Source organism: Haemorhous mexicanus, chromosome 1, assembly GCF_027477595.1.
Source record: "Haemorhous mexicanus isolate bHaeMex1 chromosome 1, bHaeMex1.pri, whole genome shotgun sequence".
Lineage (NCBI taxonomy): Eukaryota > Metazoa > Chordata > Aves > Passeriformes > Fringillidae > Haemorhous > Haemorhous mexicanus.
Genome location: NC_082341.1, coordinates 149,082,496 through 149,103,851, shown reverse-complemented (window position 1 = coordinate 149,103,851; position 21,356 = coordinate 149,082,496). Strand labels below are relative to the sequence as shown.

Genomic DNA, 21,356 nt, shown 5'->3' with positions numbered 1-21,356 from the left:
GTATCTAATGCTTTTGGTTGGAAATTCTATTAAAATCAATGCAGGTCATAACAACAAAAAGCAATATTACATGATCATACCCATAGTTTCATGAGTGAATTTTTATTCCCTTCCATTCTAAGCATCACAGTTGCTGTTCTGGGACCACATCATGTTTTGGTACAGCCAGGTCTGTGTGATACCATGAAAATGAAGGCTGGGTGTCCTGTATCCTAAAGGATGACACTATCCATAAGAGATGAAAACAGCTTGCAGAAAGAGCACACATTCAATCTGATTTTATGCTCCCAATTAAATAATTTTTTCTATAGTTTATAGCAAAGTCTAAGAACTTTGAGAGGTCATTCTGAAGAGTCCAACATGAGTCCTCTGGAAATCTCAGAGGAGCTCATCTTTCCACTCTGGAAAGAGAGCCTAGGGAGGTTGATCAGATGCTGAATATCTGCAGCACAAATAGCTCCCCCTTTTCCACTTCATCTCCACAGCATGTCTTCTTACTGCCCATTTATTCAGCCCTTGGTACCAGGTGGGGGCTGGCATGGAGAGCAGCAGGTCAGCCAGTCCCAGCCCTGAACCCAGACAGCCAGACAAGCAATTAGTCACCAGTGCACAATATAGCCCTGAGTTTGTTTTATTTCTTCCAGCTGTGGTGTGATTTTGACAAACCAATAGCCCTGAAGAACCAGACCTTCAACTCCTCTGCCTCTTTCACAGACATCTGTTCCTGTCCTGAGGTATTTCTGAGGGTACTTTTGGATCTGAGGTGTGGATCCACAAAGGTTGTAGGCCACCACTACCTTGTGGTGGAGTCAGGGGCTCAACACAGTGAAGAAGGGAACATTTCCCTATGTTGATAAAATAAGCAGAAGCTGGTTACAGAAGGAATTAATCTGAAGATCTAATGGGGCATTACAAATAAAATTTAACCTTTGAACATTATACAGAACCTTTATGCTGAGAACACACCCAGCAATGGTTTAATGAACCTAGTGCAATAAAAGACATTACCTAATTCACCTGAATGGAATGGACAGCAGAACTTCTTACATGACAAAGAGACTAGTTAGACTGTTATGGTTATTTTAACATTGGTTTTGGAGGAAAAAAAAGAAACCCTCTCTGAGATGAGCAAGCAGGCAACAAAACCAATGTGTTGGTCATGAGTAGATAAGAGAAGTATGTTGCTTAGAAAGTCATATGGCAGTGTCATGATACTGCCAGCAGTAAGCTCTAAACAGCAGGGATGCAGACTTTCCTACAGAGAAACTGTGCTAAAGAAAAGCTGTACCCAGAGAAATGAATACGATCGCTCCTAAAGCTGTGTGATTGGAGTTAATTTAAACTGCATTTGGACTGTGGGTGTTGATGTTGCTATTTTAAGTCTGAACAGCTCATGACCATGATTGTCTCTCTCTATCCAGTATCAGCTGCATGGATTGCATTTGGCAGATGACTAATCATTGAGAAAAATGAGACAATGAGAAGATTAGAAAATAAAATATGAATAAAACTTCTAGGCATCACTTTTTAAGATAGTGATGTAGCCAAGCTAGACCTACAATATTAAAAATTTAAATTAAAAAAAAAAAAAGTCCAAATCTGTGGCTTTATCCTCTCTCCAGCAGCATGGGAAGAATTAAAGTGGAAATATGATTCTCCCATCCTGAGTAATTTGTGGGTCTTGTGGAAATTTAGACTCCAAAGGAATATAAATTTTCTCCCAGTAGACTTTTCAGTAGCAAACTACTGCATGCAGCATCTCTCCTTTTCCTCTTTTAATTATAGAGGATGATTCTTCACTTATAATGCAATGAAAATGCTATAAAGGCATAGAAAATTATCTCTGCTGACATGGAGCTACCATGAAAAATAGAGAATTTCTAATTTCATTTTTATTTTAGCAAAACACTTATTTTCAAAGTGCCCTGGGCCCTAAAAAGGACTTAGCTGAGCACTGAAACCCAAAATAATCTTTCCATCCTTCTGGTTACTTGATTGTTTACATAGATGCTTATCTCTGGTCACCAGAATTAACTAGTGCTGTTTTCTGTCCAGTATTTTGTCTTCACTGGTGTGCTGGCAATGGTGACTTGTGCAGTCTTTCTTCGTCTCAACTCTGTCCTGAAGCTGGCAGTACTTCTCATCATGATTGCCATCTACTCTCTGCTGACTGAGACCATTTATGCTTCCCTTTTTCTGCAATATGACAACTTTCACCACAATGGAGAGTAAGTGCTCACAGCCCCCTTCAGGAACTGCTTTTTCCTAAGGTGATGGTTCAAGTCTTGCCAGAGTATGAGTGTATTGGACAGTGCCATGGTTAAATGTGGAGTGATGGTTGCAACAGGCAATGACTAATTCAAAATGATTCATAACCTGTTTTTTTTCTCAAGCCTTTTTATCAAAATGTTCATTTCATGAGGGCGTTTACATATTGATCAGGACTTGTCTTTTATGTCTCCTATAGTCTGTCAATGCCAACTAAAAATATGTATTGCAATGCACATACCTTGGTCATTTCTATTCTTGAAAGCCCCAGAGATACCAACTGAAAAATTCCCCAGTTTAAGAAAACAGGACTGAATGATTGATTTTTAAGAATAAAATCCAAACAAATAATATGCACTTGTGAAAGATATAAGGAACACTGTCATGATCCTGTTTTGTAGGAGAGTGTTTGAAGGACATGCTCCTCTTCCTCCTTCTCGTCCTCCCAGGTTTCTTTCCCAGGAAGAGGAAATTAAGAGAGCAGAAGAACCACAATGATTTGCAGTGTCAGAGATGCAATTAGTGTTTCAATAACTGAATCTAGAGCAGCAGTAATTTAAATCATTCAGAAAAAACACTTCTTCTGTCCTTGATACTTGACCAGGGTAGTATTGCAGTTGTGGTTGTAAGTGCAGATGAAGTTGCTCAGAGTCAGAAAAAAGCTGGGATTTGCAGTACAATAATTCTCCCAACAGCCACATCCTTACACATAGCAAAGCTCTGCATGCATAGCTTTCTTTACTTGCTCCCTACAGTAACAGGGTACCAGACATTTGGGCTGAAATTCCTTTTTCTAATGCTAGTTATCATTGTACAGACATATCATATAGCCAGAACAGACCCCAGCAAACGTGACAAATGGCAGTAAGCAAGACTTTGGCTAAGTAACTAGAAGAGGAAATCAGGATAATTGTCACTAACCAGACATGGCAAAGAATCTTTCGTGTGAAAATCTTGAAGAATTCAGAGTAGCCTCTATACCCTGTCAACAAAACTCTCTAGAGACTGTTATCACAGAAGAGTGAGAAAGAAGCAGGAGTATTCCCTGGATTAGCCAACAGCCATAGGGAAAACATAGGGAAATCAGTTGAGCTGCTCCACTTTCACAACAAGGATATGAACTCAAGCTCTGATATTAGGGAGAAAGAAGTTCAAGACTGTATGCTCTGAAAATGATTTGGTTTTTTAGCTATATAAATCATTTGAATAAAAGGGTTTGCAGCTCCTTACAAAACTCATCCAGCTATGGTGGGCATAGCTACAACACCACAATATGCAATAACAGGTGGGTTTATAACTAAGACCCTTAGGACTCTTGCCTTTAGCCAGTGTACAAGGGGTCCTTTTGGAAGGTGTTCATTTGCAGGTTGTATTTTGGGCAACTTCAAAATAGGTAACATTTGAATTCCAGCATATTTGTAGGTGACAAGGTTACTTCCTGCCTGCTCTTGCTCTGTATTGGTGACTCATCCCACAGCAGCACATTTCCAGCACAGTAAATTCATTAGGACCACAAGGGCAGCTCAGTTATCTCTCTCACTAGAAAGTTTCCTTTTTGTGTAGTCTCAAGTTCTGCTCCTTCTTTCTCTAATTTCTCTGTCATAGGAGTCCTCTGACAAATGGCATCCCATACTTTTTTAAAAATTACTATGGCAAACAGATCCAGTATCTGGACTTTGCTTTGCTCTTAGATCTCAAGGCGGACTATAGATTGTCCCAAAATCTCTTTCAATTTCTGGTCCTCATTTACTCATTTATTATTTTTTTCTCAAAATTTCAAGGTTTTGTCACCACATAACAACTTCCTTTTCTCATCTCCCTTTAACAAAATAATTGAAAAGTATCCCCGTTCAGTTTAACTCCAAATTTTTTTTTTTCTCCCATTTGCTTTACGATAAGTTTGGCTCTGCCATTTCCCAAACCTTTTTTGTCTGTTCCCTGGGAAACATGCTTTAAAAAAAAAAAAAACCCTGGCATACAGAGATACTTTCTCCAGCTTTTATTCATCTTTCCACATAACTGTAATTTCTCTCAATATTTGAAACCCCCTGTTACTGCTTTTAACCCTTTTAATTTTTTTTAAACTTTGTGCTCCATACACAGCACATGTGATTTCATGGAGCAGATTTCATACAGCCAGTACCTGCCTGGCTCATCTTCCCTGTGGTCTGCAAGGGTTCCCTTTACCTCTCTTGCCACAGGCTTCTCTGGTCTCCTCTTTGTAGCTCAGTAAAACCAGTCCTAGCTACTGTTTGCCATTTTTTTTGGTCCTCTTTTAATCCATGCTATATCCCTGTCATCTCCAAACCCTTCTCACAATATGGGGATGTTTCATTTCAGCTCCTGCCTTGGAGTTCATCCTCTAGCTTTATTCCCTGGGATTTTAATTTCACAGCCTGGAAGTTTCCCTTTGTCAGCTCCACCTCAACCTCCCCCCCCCCCCCCCCCCCCCCGCCAATGTCACCTCCTGCACCCCACAGGGGCTGTCACCACGCTCCCAGGAAGAGACTGACTGACACACAGCTTGCATATCACATGTGAAAGTGAAAGCTCATCACCTCCTGTGTACCTCCTGTAGGCTACAATTTAGTTACTTAAGATGTGTCTCCAAACAGGGAGCTCTCCAATTACACTCCTCTTCTCCTGAACTAATTACTGCTAAATTAAATTTTCAAATACAGTGGATTTCTTTTTAATGAACAACAAAGATTACCACTTATGAAATGAAACTTCTGAATGATTACAACATTGACAAATAAATGACTGTATTTTACTTTGTTTGTTTGTTTTTTTCCAGCACAGACTTCCTGGGTACAAAGGAGGCATCTTTACTACTGATGGCAATGTTCCTTTTAGCTGTATTTTATCATGGTCAACAGGTAATGCAAACATTTTCTTCAACCTTTCCCTTTGTCCCTTTGCAATTACAAGATGTGACAACAATTACTTTTAAAATACCACCTTTTAACCCTTTTGAGCATATGACCTTTTGCAATTTAATAAACCATATACAGAATCTGATTAAAGAAAGCCCACATCTGACACTGTCTAGCATTCTTAAAGAACATGTACAATATTCTATTCAGCAATACTCAAATTATATAGCATTTTCTATTTGAACAAACAGGACACCATTATTTTAGACATGTGTGCAGTTCTGGAGGAACCTCACAGCCTCAGTGCCCTTGAGTAGGCATAGACCCAAAATATAGAAAGGGAATAAAAACCAATAAATAATGAAACTGTGAAATAGCTTATTCTGTTTATAGAGAAAAAACAACAGAATCAAGGAAATGGGGAAAATTTGGGTTAAACACCAGTACTGTGTCATGGACCACTTACAAGAATCCTTTCACATGGTCCTGGATTGTAAATAGGATTCAGGGGCCTCAGAGCTTTAGGACTGACATCCTTGAGGAGGAATTGAGAAACTGGGTATTTCAGGAATACGTACACAATACACAGGGAGGGAGAACTGTGGCAAATTGAGATTAAAATAGCAAATGCATTTAATAAAAACCAGCATAAGTAGGGTGTTTTCTCCACACCGTTGCTGACTCTCAAGCTCTGGATGTCAAACATGCTGAGTTGAGGCTGGTTGTAATCACAAAAAGCAAGGGGCACACTGTTCTAAAGGAAACACCAAACACAGTTGCCTTTAGACATTGTTGACTTGCTTAAAGATTTTCCCCTCAAGACCATTAGGCTGATAAACTCCAGCATTTCTCAATCCTCCTGGAGTGAGATAGTATGAAACTAATGATGCTGAGATGAATAAGACAATTTTAGGCACTTTATTACAATAATTTTCAAAGCTGTGCCAGAAGTCAGAGCCTCCATTACTTCTACATGAGAGCAAAAAGAAGCCAACATATAATTATTCTATTCATTTTCCTACTGTTTATCTTTTTTGGGGGGGAACAAAGAATGAATGAGTAGGGGAAGCAAGGCATGAAGTGTGTTTTGCACAAGGCGCCGATTTAAATTTGATGGAAATCAATGAACTGTGACATGGCTTTATCATGACATAAAGTCCACTTAGGAATAATATGGAACAAATAAGAACTGAACAACTCAAATTTGGGATAAGCCTTACAGTATTCCCAATGATTATTAACAGATGTCAAGATATAAATGTCAGGCTTGAGAATCAGCCAAGGTAGTAAGAAAAACAACACTAGACAAGTTTAGGTGAAATAAGAATTAGGCTGAGGCCAGGCAATGCTCCTCAGGATCCCAATCCTGAGTGTAAATGTCTGTTTTCTACAAAAGCCTGATCTGGGGTATTTAAGAGTGTTTTTCAGCCCAGAGGCCTGTAAGCAGAACACAAGTTATTTTCCATTTTATTAACCTTTCTGGTTCCATAAAACAGGATGGCTGCACTAGAATTTCCCTTGGAAATGGTCCCTGAGATGTGCTAAGTTCTGCATTTTCTCCCAAATGATTCATAAGTCCAGTCTATCAATTTAACAGCATCCAAAGGCAGAGTCCAGGAACATTTCATTGAATTTTTAAATTTTTTATTATGGAGTTAACATAAAGATTTATGTATAGTTGTCAACCTAATATATAAAAGTTCCATTCAAACCACATTAAAAAACAAACAAACAAAAAAAAACCCAAAAACCAAAACTCTTCTGAAATGTGAATTTGGGAGCACATTAAGGCCAATAAAGCTGTCCTTCAGCACATCTTCCCATCTCACAAGCTGTAAAAGTTATCTGAAGTAGAACAGCTTAAAACTCTTCTTATTCTTAGTGGATTTACTGAAAAAAAAATTGTAAGATAATATTTACGGATTATCAATTTTTGAATAATTAACTATTTTTTTATCCATTGTGATTTAAAGTTAATGCCATATTTAGCACCCAAAATTTAAAATGAAATTTGAGAAAGAGGTGTGTGGTACCATCTTATTAGATTTAATTTAATTGCATGTGGCAATTGTCTGCAGAGTGGCTGGGTTGTGCAGCATGCTGAGGACATAATGTTAGGCTTCCTGTGTAATACATCTCTCTTTTCTTCACTAGCTATTGTAATTAGAGGTGTTTCTTAAAGGTACATACCAGGGCAGGAAAACATGGACACTTTGGGATTTAAATCCAGAAATAGTTCTTCAGAAAATCAAGCCACAAACCTTAAAGTCAACACTACAATTCTTTTAGTTTTAGCAAATATAAGAACATAGCAAAAGATCTTCTTAATATTTTCTATTTTCAAATCTCATATATATCACTCCTTTCTTTCTGAGCTGATAATGTCATCTTGGTAGTCCACTGATGATGAAAGAAAAATATTTCATGTTTAAATGTGATCACAAATAACCAGAATAATGTTATCTAAAATGTAAAGATTAGCTGCTGCTACTCTGAGCTAGGCTTAGAGATGTGACATTTCCCTGTAGAGCAGCATAAAAAAATATCACCTCTGAAAAACTACCACAGTTTTTTGCCAAGCTCTTATTGTAGTAGCATTAAATATCTTGAAGCATCAAAGAACCCAAAATCCAGCAGCAGTTCCTATTTGAAGTCAGTTTTTGAAATACCTTTAGAACGCCTTGAAAACTTACAGATAATTTTTTCTTCTCAGTTAGTTGGTAAAGATAAAAGTCAGTTATCTAGTATGGGCTCTGTCTTCTAGCATAAAAGAGAGGCAAAGGAAACTGAAAAAGGTTGAAAAATGTGTTTAAAATACTCTTTCCTGACAGTCTTTTTTTTGTTGCTATTAATTCATGGGATTAATGGTCACAAGACAGAAGATCAACATAGCAGTAGAAAAAAGTTTTTTTTATAAAGCTGGCTACAGCACCCAGAGGGCAAGTAAATCTGCCAAGTTGTATACAGGCTTTGGAAGTTTATATCAAGCCACAGTCACTTTTAGCTTTTAGGAAGGAAAGCTCCCTAGAGTACAGCCAACATCTAAGGTCCCTCGCAAAGTGCTTTTCTTTTTTCTCCTGAAGTGTTTGCCATTCATGACTGCTGCTGACTAAAACTGTGACCAAGATGAGTCACTAAACAATGCCTGAACCCCCTCTTAGTCATTCCCACCCACTGCAGGCTGCTCCTTTATTTTAGTTTGGTATATGAATTATATTTCAAAAAATTCCTCTATCCCAGCACCTTCTGATGTCTTTCAAAATTGTTGTAAAATTCATCTATTTGCTGGCACAATACCAGCACATAGATGGGTCTTCTTTGTTGGATGTTATAATCTCTGGTTGGAGCATCTCAGACCTCACAAATATATGTTCTCTTTCAGTTTACTAACTATATCTATCTATCTATCTATCTCTCTATCTATCTGTCTATCTATCTATCTATCTATCTATCTATCTATCTATCTATCTATCTCTCTATTTCCATAATTTTCAGTAATGCTGTAGCTTAATAAGTCACCCCTTGTGCAAGCTACAGTATCAGCTGCCTTGAAATCTGCTTAAAACTCTTCTTCAGTGTGATGCACACAAAATCTCTGGCAGTGTTGGGCTTGTCCATGTGCAGACACATGTGTGCCTCTCAGGCAAGTGACACAAGGCTTCAACATGTTCCCTGCTTCAGCTGGCAGGCAGCTGCCATTCAATCTTAAATGAATAAGAATATATATATATATATATATATATATATATATATATATATGTATATATGTATATCAACAATGCATATACATGCATGCATGTATAAGCTCTGCTGTGCACAGCTTTTGTTCTACACACACACCACACTGGAAATAATTTCATTTCAGTTTTTAGCTGTGGGTATCAGGCAGTGAGACTTTGCCTGGATAAACTGTGATCGTAGACTCTGATCCCACGATACAGGCACAGAGTATTGGAGGGGATGGCAAATAGCATATTTTCTGTTATTTTTTATAAGACTAAAGATGCAAATAACTGCATGTCCCAACAGTAGAGCTATATCATTTTTGTGCCACAGATTTGGACATTCTCTTGGGAGCATTTTGGGCTGTTATACAGAGTTTTGCTGAAAGATGTTGATTCTTGAGAAGGACATCCTTGCCAAGAGTTTAGAGTTAGCCTTGTGCTAATTTTCTCATTTAAATTGAAAACACTTATGAAAAGGGGAACATATTTATTTCATATCAATACCTGCCAATATCTTATCTCCTGTCAGACTCCATTATCTAAATAATAAAGATATGCTTAAAGGGAAAATAATTTGGTGACAGTTTACATCCACTGACCATAGCAGTAATATGACAAATATTATTTTGCTCAAGATTACTCTGAGAGTCTCACTGTACATAAGGCAAAGAAATAATCTCTTCTTCTGGCAAGAAAATCAAATTGTTTCAGAGATCTTCAGCAGCACTGAAGGTGGTTACATGGCAGGAGCAGCCTGCCAGGATGGCAATACAATCTCTACTCTTATCTTGTCAGGTTTTATTTTTGCCTCTTTTTCTTTCTGAAACTACAGCTGGAATACACAGCAAGGCTGGATTTTCTGTGGCGTGTTCAAGCAAAAGAAGAAATCAATGAAATGAAGGAGTTGAGGGAGCACAATGAGAACATGCTACGGAATATCTTACCCAGTCACGTCGCCCGTCACTTCCTGGAGAAGGATCGCGATAATGAAGTATGGGTCAATTTTCTGATAATTTTGTCTTATTAGTAAAAGAAAAGTAGATCTGGTAGGATACTGCTGAAACTTATTTCTTGATAGGATTCATTGCACAAACACTTCCAATATTTGGTATCTGATCAACATTGAAAAATAATCATGTTTTGAAGTAAAGGTTCTAGGACCACACCTGGCGTTATGTTTCCCTGTTTTGAACCTACCAGTAGAAAACATATGGGCCACACATAGAGAAATTCCAGCAACAATTCACCAAGATGGTTATGGGATTGGGGGACATACCACGTGAGGAGAGGCTGAGACAGCTGAGATCATACAACTTGAAGAAGAAAAGACTGAAAGAGCATCTCATTGTTGCCTTCAAGTACCTAACGAGTGTTTATAAAGAAGACATTATCAGAGGCCTGGAACATCTCTCTTAAGAGGAGAGACTTGGGGAGAGAAGACTGAGAAGGGATCTCATTAATGCATTTAAATGTCTACAAGGCAGGTACCAAGAGGATGGTGCCAGGCTCTTTTCAGTGGTACCCAGGGACAGGACAAGGATCAATGGCAATAAATTAAAACACAAGATGTTCCACCACAACATGAGGAAGAACTGCTTCACATAGAGGGTGGCAGGCCCCTGGAGAAGGCTGCTCACAGAGGTCACAGAGTCACCCTCTCTACAGACATTCCAAACCCACCTGGATGCATTCCTGTGTAACCTGCTCTAGGTGACCCTGTCTGGGCAGAGGAGTTGGCCTGGATGACTTCCAGAGGTCCCTTCCAGCCCCAGCAATTCTGTGATACTGTGGTTTTGTGAGTCTGTGAAGGCTGAGCAGGGCTCAACCCTCAAATCAAAAGGGCTGTGAAAGACTTGATCTCACTGGTCCTGCTTTGAAAGCAAATTGTACTGAATGAGATTCAAAAGTCTGTTCCAATATATGAGTCTATAAAAGTCTAGTATTTGAGTCTATGAAAATCTACTATTCATAAAACAGATAGGTGAATTTAACAGAATGTCTGTGCAAGTTTATGATAGCCCCCTGTTGCAGAAGTATTATTAGAGCCCTGACAGTGACTATGGAAGGAACAAGCTTCAGGAGACCTGAGGCTCTCATATCTGCAGACACAAGGGAACATTTTTGCCATTTCGTGTTGCCACTGAATTACCTGTTTGTGGCAGATAACAAAACTCCCATTTCAGCAACAGTTTGTGGCTATGTTCCTAAAAAGTGTTTGCAGTACACAGAGAAAAACGTGGTAATGTAGTCTCTGAATATTCCTAACATAAAGTTTGAAGATGGATAAAGGAAATTCCGGAATTTGTTTCTGAAAGCAGCAGTAAGTCACTTACTCCTCATCTGAAACAAAGTAAATTCATATTATAATATTACTTATATATTAAGGTACTGTATGATGAAGTTCTATTTTTTCATGCAATGTTGGAATTATTTTTTTAATGGAAAGAATGTTGCAAGATTCACCTTGCCAGCACTGACATATCTACTGATCATGCAGCAAAAAGGAATTAAGACTACCATTTTCTGTTGTACATTTTGAAAACGGATGTAGGCAGCCTAATTAGACTGCACAATGAGGAATCATTGTGTTCTGATTTCAAGTATCACCTGGGGAAGGATGACACAGTGAGAAGCTACAAGAAAAGGCACTTTAGAAATCACTCTTGAGAAATTTTAAACTCTGTGGGTATGAAAATGCCATAGAAACCCTGCTATGCACATGAGAAAATGTGAGTGTGAAAGCAACCAGGTTCAAATATTCCACTGCAAATGGAGCAGACCTTGGTACCAGCCAACAATGCGTTCTGGCATATCTGCATTATGGATTTTCAGGGAATAAATTTCCCATCTTACACTTTCATTTGCGTACAGTCACATGCATAATAATCTTCAGAAGCAAGCAGATGCCCCATGGATCACTGCTGATGCTTCAATAATTTGCCACTGAATTAAATTCCACCACCCTTGTTTTTTGTAAGGCAATTTCCAGAGTAACTATACTTGTGGATGATTTATGCATGAGCTGGCAGACAGAAAAATCTACCAGATTTCAGTGCAATCAATCCTGCAGTTCATGTCTGGCCATTAAGTTAATTTCTCTGCTCTCAAAAAAATGAATTCCCAAATATGTACTGTAGTGATTTCTTATGGATGTTTTATTTCTCTCCTTATGCTTCTTACCAAAAATAGAAAAATGGAGGAACTGAAGGCTCAGGCAGTTGTTTTCTATCTTCATGATCCAAGGCACGAGTATGGCTGAGTGTATTCGTGCTTCTCCTAGCACACATTGTTAGATCTTCCATAAGCATCCGCAAATTAATCTGTGTTACCTCTTTCTGTACCCACAAAAGGGAATAAGAGTGTTTTTAGAGTATGGCTTCCACAACCCTGAAGATGCTCAGTGAAAGAAAGGGTAAGGGCAGGAAGGGAATCAATCATGTTTTCTCAATCAAAGCTTTGCCATGGATTTGGAAACCAGGAGAATTTCTCTTTCACAATGTGTCTTAGAGTTTACTCTAAGACACATTGTGAAAGAGCCTGGATAAGCAGGAGCATTAGCTGCATATCAGAGAGCAGAGCAGAGGTTCAGGATACTTTTCTAGGGAGAAGCAGGATGAAGAAAGAAAGGCCTGAATTGGTCATGTCAGGTATGGCAATCAGCAATAAATCTTTTTTATCATGAAACCAAAGCATCAATATTTCTTAAAGCCACTAACAAGAACTTTGAGAAAAAAGTACTTCAGGTCATTACAGCATAAGAAATGTTCATAAACAGAAATTGAAGTGTCCACCATTACCTAAAACTACAGAAGTTGAAGCCAGGGAAAAAAAATCAAAGGAGAATACATGTGATGGTGGTATATTAGCTGCAAGAAAAGCATACCAAGAGTTGTGGTAGCAATCCCTGGAATCTCTAAAGTTGAAATTTGGGGTTTTTTTCTAAAAATTAGCTTTAGTTCAGACAAGAACTGTCTGCATTTTCACATATGTAATGACACAAGCCCCTTTATAAATAAATCCATCATTCAGTACCAGAGTGAATTATATGAATAATGTAAGTGGAAGCTTATTCCAAGGCATAATTTATCCTGATAGCCTTCTGTGACTGATCCCTTATAAGCTGCTTTCTGTCCTCCCCAGTAACTCTATTACTACTCCTACTTCTGTCTCTCCCTCCTAAGGTTCAAAAGGAGGGAGAGACAGAAGTAGGAGTAGTGATAGAGTTACTGGGGAGGACATGCAACATCTCCCAGATCCAGGCAACCAAAGAGCTCCACAGTCACCTTAGAGAACCAGAGTTTACCAGAGAGTAAGGTTTTTCTGAAAACTTGTGAATAATCAAACTTGTAAAGACCTTCAGTAGTGTGAAGTACAAATTATCCACCAGAAAATGTGATAACTGGTGTTTGTACTTGACAATGAATCCTTCATGCATTCAAGTCATTCCTCATGTAAATGAAAAGCAAAATTTCTATTTCACTTTTGCTAGTGTAGCTCCTTGACCTGAGAAGCAGAAAGAGCAGGCATTCAAAGAAAGGGTAAACCCTGCATCTAATCTGCAATAAAAACATTAAGAGCTGACAGCCTCCTCCTGTTGAACCTGGCTAACCCTTAAAATACTCACGTCAACATCAGATGTGAAGATATTATACATGGAAAAATTAAGAAACCTATTTTAATTGCTGCCAATTATATTTTCTCCATTATGTTAACACTTCATTTTTCCTCATTGTTTTTTCAGGAATTATACTCTCAGTCCTATGATGCTGTTGGTGTGATGTTTGCTTCTATTCCTGGATTTGCTGACTTTTATTCCCAGACTGAGATGAATAACCAAGGAGTAGAATGTCTGCGCTTACTGAATGAAATCATTGCAGACTTTGATGAGGTAATGCAGCTACTAGAGGAAACCCGATAGTGTTTAAACTATGAGTTTAAAATGGCAAATATGTCATCCTAAATTATCAAATTTGGTAATTATTTTGCTTCCAATAGAGCTCTGATTTTTTTTTGTTCGGATTACAATTGTCTGATTTGCTTTTTTGCCCTTCATCCTGCCAAACTTTGTTCTGAATGATCTAATGAGATAGAGACTGAAAGCAATACTCTAGTATAAACATCCATAAAAGCACAAATCTGCATCAGAGTATCTAAAAGTAGAAAATACTTCAGTTCTGTAGAAGAAAGAAGTATGAACATATCTGCAACTGTTCCGAAAAATAATGGTCTAAATACAAACAGGTAAAGATGTTGCTTTGAAGGTGTTGGTTGAATGGACTCAATGAATTTTAAAGGGTAAAACAGTGTCCAGTTAAATGTGAAGCACATAGCTCAGAAGCAAATATTAGGTAGAGAATGAAAGATGGTGGTGACATATTAACTGAGAAGACTTGTCTGGTTAGGATTTTTATAGAGAAATAAATGAACTTCAGCTGCTTGCTTCATTGAAGAATTCAAAGGTGAAGGGATTAATTTTTTTTTTTTAATGGAAAGGACACAGAAAGGAAAAATAATGTATTTAGGTATTCTGTTCAGTTAATTTCAGAAAAAGAGCTGAGGAGGGGACAAGATAAAAAGGAGGAAAGAAGTCATATCCCCAATGTAGCTATTGCTATGCAAAAGCAAAGAAAACCTGCTAACTGAAGAGGAGGTCAGGATAAATTTGCATATTCTGCAAAGTAGTTTGTAAGGAAGCTTAGACAGGTGGTATCATGCCCTGAAATGAGCCCAAGAGGAATTAAGAAAGTAGAAAAAGCATAGGCCAATGAGGAGCTTTAAAAAATTTCAAAACCAGGAAGGATGAAAAAATACTGCCAAAATTACCCAGCAGAGAGAATTTTAACCTCTATACTGCAGGCAGTTTTCAGGAATGTGTGGCCCCCCTGAGATCCCTGAGTGGTAAAAATGGAATTGGAACCACCTCTACCTAGCAGCAAGATTGGAGCTGTGCTCCAGACTGCAATGGTCCAGAGAGAAAAGGGAAGGAGAAAATATGGTATCATGTGATTTCCATCCTGGGCACCTGCATGGGGAGTGAGTGGTCGCTCATAAAGATTGTACCAAGGCTAAGATTATTGAAACTGAGATTGAGAGTTTATCCATATAATTGGTGAGATTACTAAAACCATGAGTGGGAAATAGAAGAATTTACCAGGAACACTTCCCTGTGCATTTTAACTGAGAACAAAGTCTCCCTCACAAGAAGAACTCTGTCACCTGCTAAGCTTCTGCACTGCATTCCCTGTGGGTATAAATGCCTGCTTCTTACCTCCAGGATCTAGCACAGCTGCCAGCATGCTTCTTGATTAATAGTTTTGTTTTTATTTCCAGATCTGATTAAAATCATTATCACTCAAATTAATTCATAGCAATAGTCTTCACATTAAGATATTTTGTCATGCACATTCATGTAATCTTCACAACAAAATTCCTTTGCTGCTGTGGCAATTACTGAAGACAAGGTTTTAATCAAAACCCTAACACAATATTACTTTCAAGCCCCTAACACCTGCTCTGTAATTAATAAAGGACCTAATTAGAGACTATATTATGTCCCAGACATGTTTAGTTGAAGAATAGATATGTTCTTGGTACAGGTAGTAAATGAAATTATGGGATCCCCTGCTGACTGCTAACCTACTTGCAGCATGTCGTGTCATTAGTTTACTCTGTCTAAACAATCTGAAAGGCGATATGCCAGACAGAACAACCGAAGGGAGTAACCTTATCCATGGAAAAGGAAACACAAATCATTCCAGGTGCAATGTTACAGGGCTAGCAAGGTTTCCATGTAACCGTTGAGTGACACTATACAATGTCACAATTCCTTCTTTTTTTCACTGTGTTCCTTGCCAAGACTGCCTGCTGTTCCAATAGGGCCCTGGGAGGAAAATGCAGATGTGCAGCATGAGAGCAGAACAGCTCCGATATCCATGGGGAAACTCTGCAAGTGAACATCCCTGGAGAGATACCCTGATGCAGAAATCTTAGCAAGGAGTGTAAGACATGGGCACCTGATGCCATTTGATACATCCCAGGTGATTTGGGACACCCATAGGGGATTGTAGGCTCCCACTCTGCATTGCCAGAAAGCTCCTGCTCTGGAGCAAGCCACTGGAGGGGTTCAAGGCAAGAGTACACTAGATTACACTGGACATATGTGTTTAGACAGCTGAATTGAGTTCCTAAGCTCAGATCACATTCTGCACTGTGAATTGCCACTTTTCCTTACAGAGATAATAATATTAGAGATGATCTGTCTACAGGGCCAAAATGACACTTCTGAATGGAAGCCATGATAAAAACACAAATTTAACTGCTTTGGAAAATGTGATAGGTACACAAGAAAGAAATCTGGGATATTTCTTCTTTTAGGGGGTTTTCCTTGTTAATGCAACACAGCAAGGTTACAATCTGGATCTGTTACTTTGCTTTCCATGCAATAGAACTATGTTAGGGAGACAAAGCCATTTACAAAAAAATAGTAAATAAATAATGAATATTGGAACAGAACCTGTTACTGACAGCTGCAGGGGGTAGATACCCTCCGAGGAGTCAGATTGTGGGGAGTGGGAGAATGTGGTCAAGAAGTGAGTTTTACAGAAGAGGTGGTCGACTATTGTCAAAAATACAGCCTTCACTCAGTTTTCTTTTTCCCTCATGGTTCACAAATTTTTTGACTTCTAAATTATCCAGTCTTCCTGTCAGAAGAGGCAGAACAGGAGGTGCTAATTTCTGGACTGGCAAAAAGAAACAAATATGAAGACTGAAAACCCACCTTTTGTAGTTACTTACTTTTTATGTGACTGTAGTTCAAAGATGCATACAGGGCTAAACTCGCTTTCTTAAAGATGTTAAACCAAAAAATTAACATTATAACATTTCTGCAGATATTATGAGTCTTGAAGGAATTTTTTTTTTTAATATAATGTTCTTTCTAGGCTATTTAATCTGTCATTTATGTATGCTTATGTTACAGTTGGGCTTTGTGTTTTCAGAAAAATTTTCTTGTTCACAGATTTTTTCTTTCCTTGCATTTTATTTATCCTGCAGTAATTTACACAGTGTATATCACAACAGATAATATATTATACTGCCACAAGCAGAGGTTTCAACAGAACACTGGATCCTGCTTTCAGATTCTTTGATTACTTTGCAGTTGTGTGCTGTGTCCTGCAACATTCTTTTTTGGTACAATTTTGTACGTGTGATCCCAGGGTCTGGCCTCCACACAACCTTGGCTGTACATGAATTGCAGCATCAGGCCATTAGTTTCTTTTTGAATACAAACCACATCCTAGTGTTTGAAAATGTGTCCCCAGACTATCATGTTAAATTAGCAGCCTATCTAAAATGTTTTTACAAATGGCAGCTGATTTACGACTGAGTTGGAATATCTTTCCCCAATATCAAAATCCATCATCCTGTCATACCATGAAGTAATTAGTAAATAGACCATTATTAGAAGAAGGGAAGAATCTATTGAACAGACCATATAAAGCAGGGGAAAAAAGATGCAAACAGGAGATTTGGAAACAATAATGAATGAGGAAAAAACCCGTAACTTGGGATAATTTTTTCTAAATTGCATCACAGCCAATGCTTTTCTCTTCCCCAAAAAGGGTAATTTTAGATATTTATTATATATTTTAAATTAGTGTGCTATTTGCTTCCAGCAACCATCTGGAAATGAAAATATGGACTGTTTTGAAGCAAGATCATTTTCTCCCCTTGCTCTAACACATGGTGCTCTCAGACTGCTCAGAGAGGCAGAGCTACAAGAAACAATATTTTCTTTAAGAGAGCAGTTGGAAGAGCTGCCCTTGTAAGAGGGAAAGGTACACAATGGTCTGTTCTGCAGCTTGAAGAAAAATGAGAAGCAGGTCAAGTCTTTGGACTTTCCTGGCTTGGACAGGAGCCATTAACCATATGGCTTTGTATTCCCTACGTGGAATGCTGTGCAGCCTCCCTTTGGAGACAGATGGTGCCATATCTGCACACCAACAGCAAAGCTCCCGAGGCCCCGGCGCTCCAGCTGGGGTTACTTCAGTGGCAGGGGATATTTCATGTTCTGCCTTTGGTATGTTTCTCCTTTTAAATGAAATAATCCCTGAAGTGGACAGGAAATTCCAAGCCACAAGAGGGAAAAAAGAATGCACAGTATAGAAAAATAAAGGAGAAAAATATTTTGTTATTTTTGTTATTTTACCTGACCACAAAACAGCTTTTTTCCATTTAAACCCGAACAAAATTGAGCCTTCAGAATTGAAAGTTTGAAGTTCCTTTTCTTGGTGAAGTGGTTTTTTTTCCTCCCATGACTTTGTAACCATATTGATTCCTAAATTTGTTAGATAACATTATCACAAAGTGTCACAGGATATTTGGCATTACAGCAGCAACAAACATTTTCCTGTGATGAGGTGATTAATGCCCATATCCCATACTCTTTTGTCACTGATAGAATCCACATCCTGAACTCTGCTAAAGTCTTTCAAGGAATATAAAGCTCTGTCTTCTATTTCATGGAAAGTCTTAAGTTAAACCAGAAATATGGACTTGGAATAGGGAACAAACTTTCACTCCCACTTCATTCAGTGCTTTAGTCACTCAGCTAAATTTTTTCTTTCTCTTCCAGATTCTCAATCTGACAAGTTCCTTTTTAACACCCATAGCTATAGCAAATCCCAAATACATACAGGGATTTACTGTTTCCCACTGGTTCTTGGAATTTTTGTTAGAAGGGGAAAATACATAAATGTATAGATTGAGTGATGCAATGGACACACTGGTGTCCAGTGTGACCCTAAGTAAGGGGAAGCAGGGGATATAAGAGGACTTGGTGTCTTACAGTATTTCCTTGGAGGCATCTACCTCCATCCATTGACTGTGTATAGAATGGTTTGGGTTGGAAGATCATCTCATTCCAAACTCCCTGCCATGGTCAGGGATGCCTTCCACTGGGCCAGGTTACTCAGAGTCCCAGCCAGCCTGGTCTTGAATATTCCTCTCATCACCATAATTGTTGCTGTAGCAGCACTTACGTTGCAAACTGAGTTCCTCCAGTAGAGTTTTAGGAACATTTTTAGGTGATCAAGTCTTCTACTCACGTATACATACACAGGGAGTTTGTCTTCACTAATATTCAGTGATCATACCTCAGGAAATGCAGGACTTGGATGCATTTCTCTTAGGCTGGAGAGTGTATGTTTCATATTATCATTGTGGAATTTACCAAAGAGCCCTCAGTGAGTAGATGATGTTCCAGAGTTCCAGATCAGTGTTCCCCAGGACCCAGAATAAATTGTGTGCCATGACGGACTGGAAAGTGTAAAGATACATTCTCACATCTTTAGAAGCATTTTATGCTAGGAAGTACAGAAGTAACATTTCTTTTCTTTTTACATATGTATCAGTTACTAGGTGAAGAGAGATTTCAAGATATTGAAAAAATTAAAACAATTGGCAGCACGTACATGGCCGTGTCAGGACTGTCACCTGAAAAACAGGTAAGAGGATAATTTTTTTAAGAAGTAAAGCTTGTGATTATTCTGACCAATCATATTCAAAAATACAAGTGTTATCTTTATGTTGTTCATAAAACTTGTTTTGCTAAAATAAAATAGACATTTGGGGCTTCTGGCAGAGAGCAGTTACACTTCTTGATGAATTGAAATGCCATCTTGTGCTTGGAACAAGAACCATATGGATTCTTTCCTCAAATTTAGGTTTATAGGAGAAAAAAATTTCTTTCAGTTGCACTAATGTGAATCTAGATCAGGTCTATCTATATCTTCACACACACTCTGAAGCCACCTCAATAAGTCAGACAGGAACCTGATTGACAACCACTAATAATTGATGAAGAGAGAGGATCTATTAACTGACAGCATACTTATGCAAGTGTAAGTGTACTCATGCTGCATTTATAGCATTTATACCTTTTTTTTTTTGATACAGCATGTCTACAGACAGCATGATAACTACACATCAAAAAGAAAGCAGGTCATTCGTTCAACTGAAGAACAAGCAAACCAAGCTGAGGGGATAAACAGTCACAGAGGACACGGGCAGAGTCACAGCCATAAACCTCACATAAGTCAGATGAGAGAAATCCATTCATAATTCCATTTAAGAATTTCCCTGTAAACAAATTAGATAAGGCTCTAAAATGCATCCAGTGAGAAGTCATCTGTTGCTGAAATCTGTTTTTTTGGCAACTGGTGCCAGTCCCCAGGAAGAGCAGCACAAAAGGGGTGCAATGCCCCTAGTTGGTCACAGGCTGGGAATCAGATTTGCCTGCACTGATCACAACTTCTGAAAAGCAGAAGCCAGATTATCATGAGCTTTATAAACCAGAAAATTTCCACTGTTTGTCAAGAACACATTATAAAACTGTGGAGTGCAACTAGCTGAGCTACAGAGTAACAAGTGATGCTGACAGCTAGAAATCCATAAAACTAGATATGCATGGGATTTTTGATTGTCAAAATGCTTCTGTGTAGACATGAGCAAAGAAGGATAGAGCACCAGGGAGATAGTTGGTTATAGCTACACAGCTACTAATCACTTCCTTTAACTCTAGATGGGGATAAAAATTCAAAGAGGGAAAAGCTTTATTGCCTTTCCAAGACTGATTAACTCATCTCTTTTCTTGAACTATAGTAGCTTAATGGAATTTTAATGGATGTTTTAAATATACTTGTCATATGTACATGTCTGCCACCTTGTCAGCACCTAAGAGGTGCAGGCTGCTGAGGGAGGTTGGCATGCTGAGAACAGAGCCAGTTAAGGATAAGGACCAAGCTTAGTGTGAACAGAGCAGGGTGATGCCAAAGAGAGGTTCATGTTCAGTATTAAACACACAGGATGATGAACGCTGCAAAGGGCTGGACTGCATCACCCAGGGAGAAACTTACAATCCTTTGTACTATGAACTGGAAATTTGAAGAAAGAATTACCTAGCTTCAGAACAGATGAGAAGACATCATACAATCATTGGGCCAAACCCAAAGTCATCTGTTCTGTTGGTGTTCTGCGAAGACTAAAACCTACTGCTGGTCCCCATCTGTATATTGACTGCTCTGTAGGAATGTAAGGGAAGGAGCAGGGAGTGACTTGCCTGCCCTAAGCAAAGGCAATTAATGAGCTACAGAAGAGCCTTCTCTCCCTTAAGCAATCCCAGATTGCCTGGCTTGCCCTGTTGTTCCTGTCATCATTACATCTCTGAGAGCACTTGAGTTTATGCTTTTCCTGGGTGACAGTGTCAGCAAAGGAGAATTACACATCCCTCACTTCTTTCACTCTACTTCATGCTTATGTGGGTCATCCCTTGTTCTCACTAGATTTTGACACTTGAGACTGAGCAATCTCAGTCCTCTCTATACTTTCTTTCTCAGCCTTAGACATGTTTCACATGCTTTGTTAATTCTCATCATTGCCTGATTGTTGACAGAAAGTTTCTCTGGCCCTTAAAGCTGTTCCCTATCCA

The 21,356-nt window shown here is 38.6% G+C and overlaps 1 protein-coding gene across 2 annotated transcripts in view; it reads left to right on the top strand.

Moving 5' to 3' along the window:
* ADCY8 (adenylate cyclase 8) overlaps positions 1-21,356 on the top strand; it is a 117,982-nt gene that overhangs the window by 94,282 nt on the left and 2,344 nt on the right. For both annotated transcript variants that reach the window (XM_059867173.1, XM_059867164.1), the window contains 6 exons: positions 645-734; positions 2,056-2,228; positions 5,066-5,147; positions 9,702-9,860; positions 13,611-13,757; positions 19,282-19,374. In XM_059867173.1, the coding sequence (XP_059723156.1) occupies positions 645-734; positions 2,056-2,228; positions 5,066-5,147; positions 9,702-9,860; positions 13,611-13,757; positions 19,282-19,374 (744 nt within the window). The remainder of the gene's footprint in view (positions 1-644; positions 735-2,055; positions 2,229-5,065; positions 5,148-9,701; positions 9,861-13,610; positions 13,758-19,281; positions 19,375-21,356) is intronic.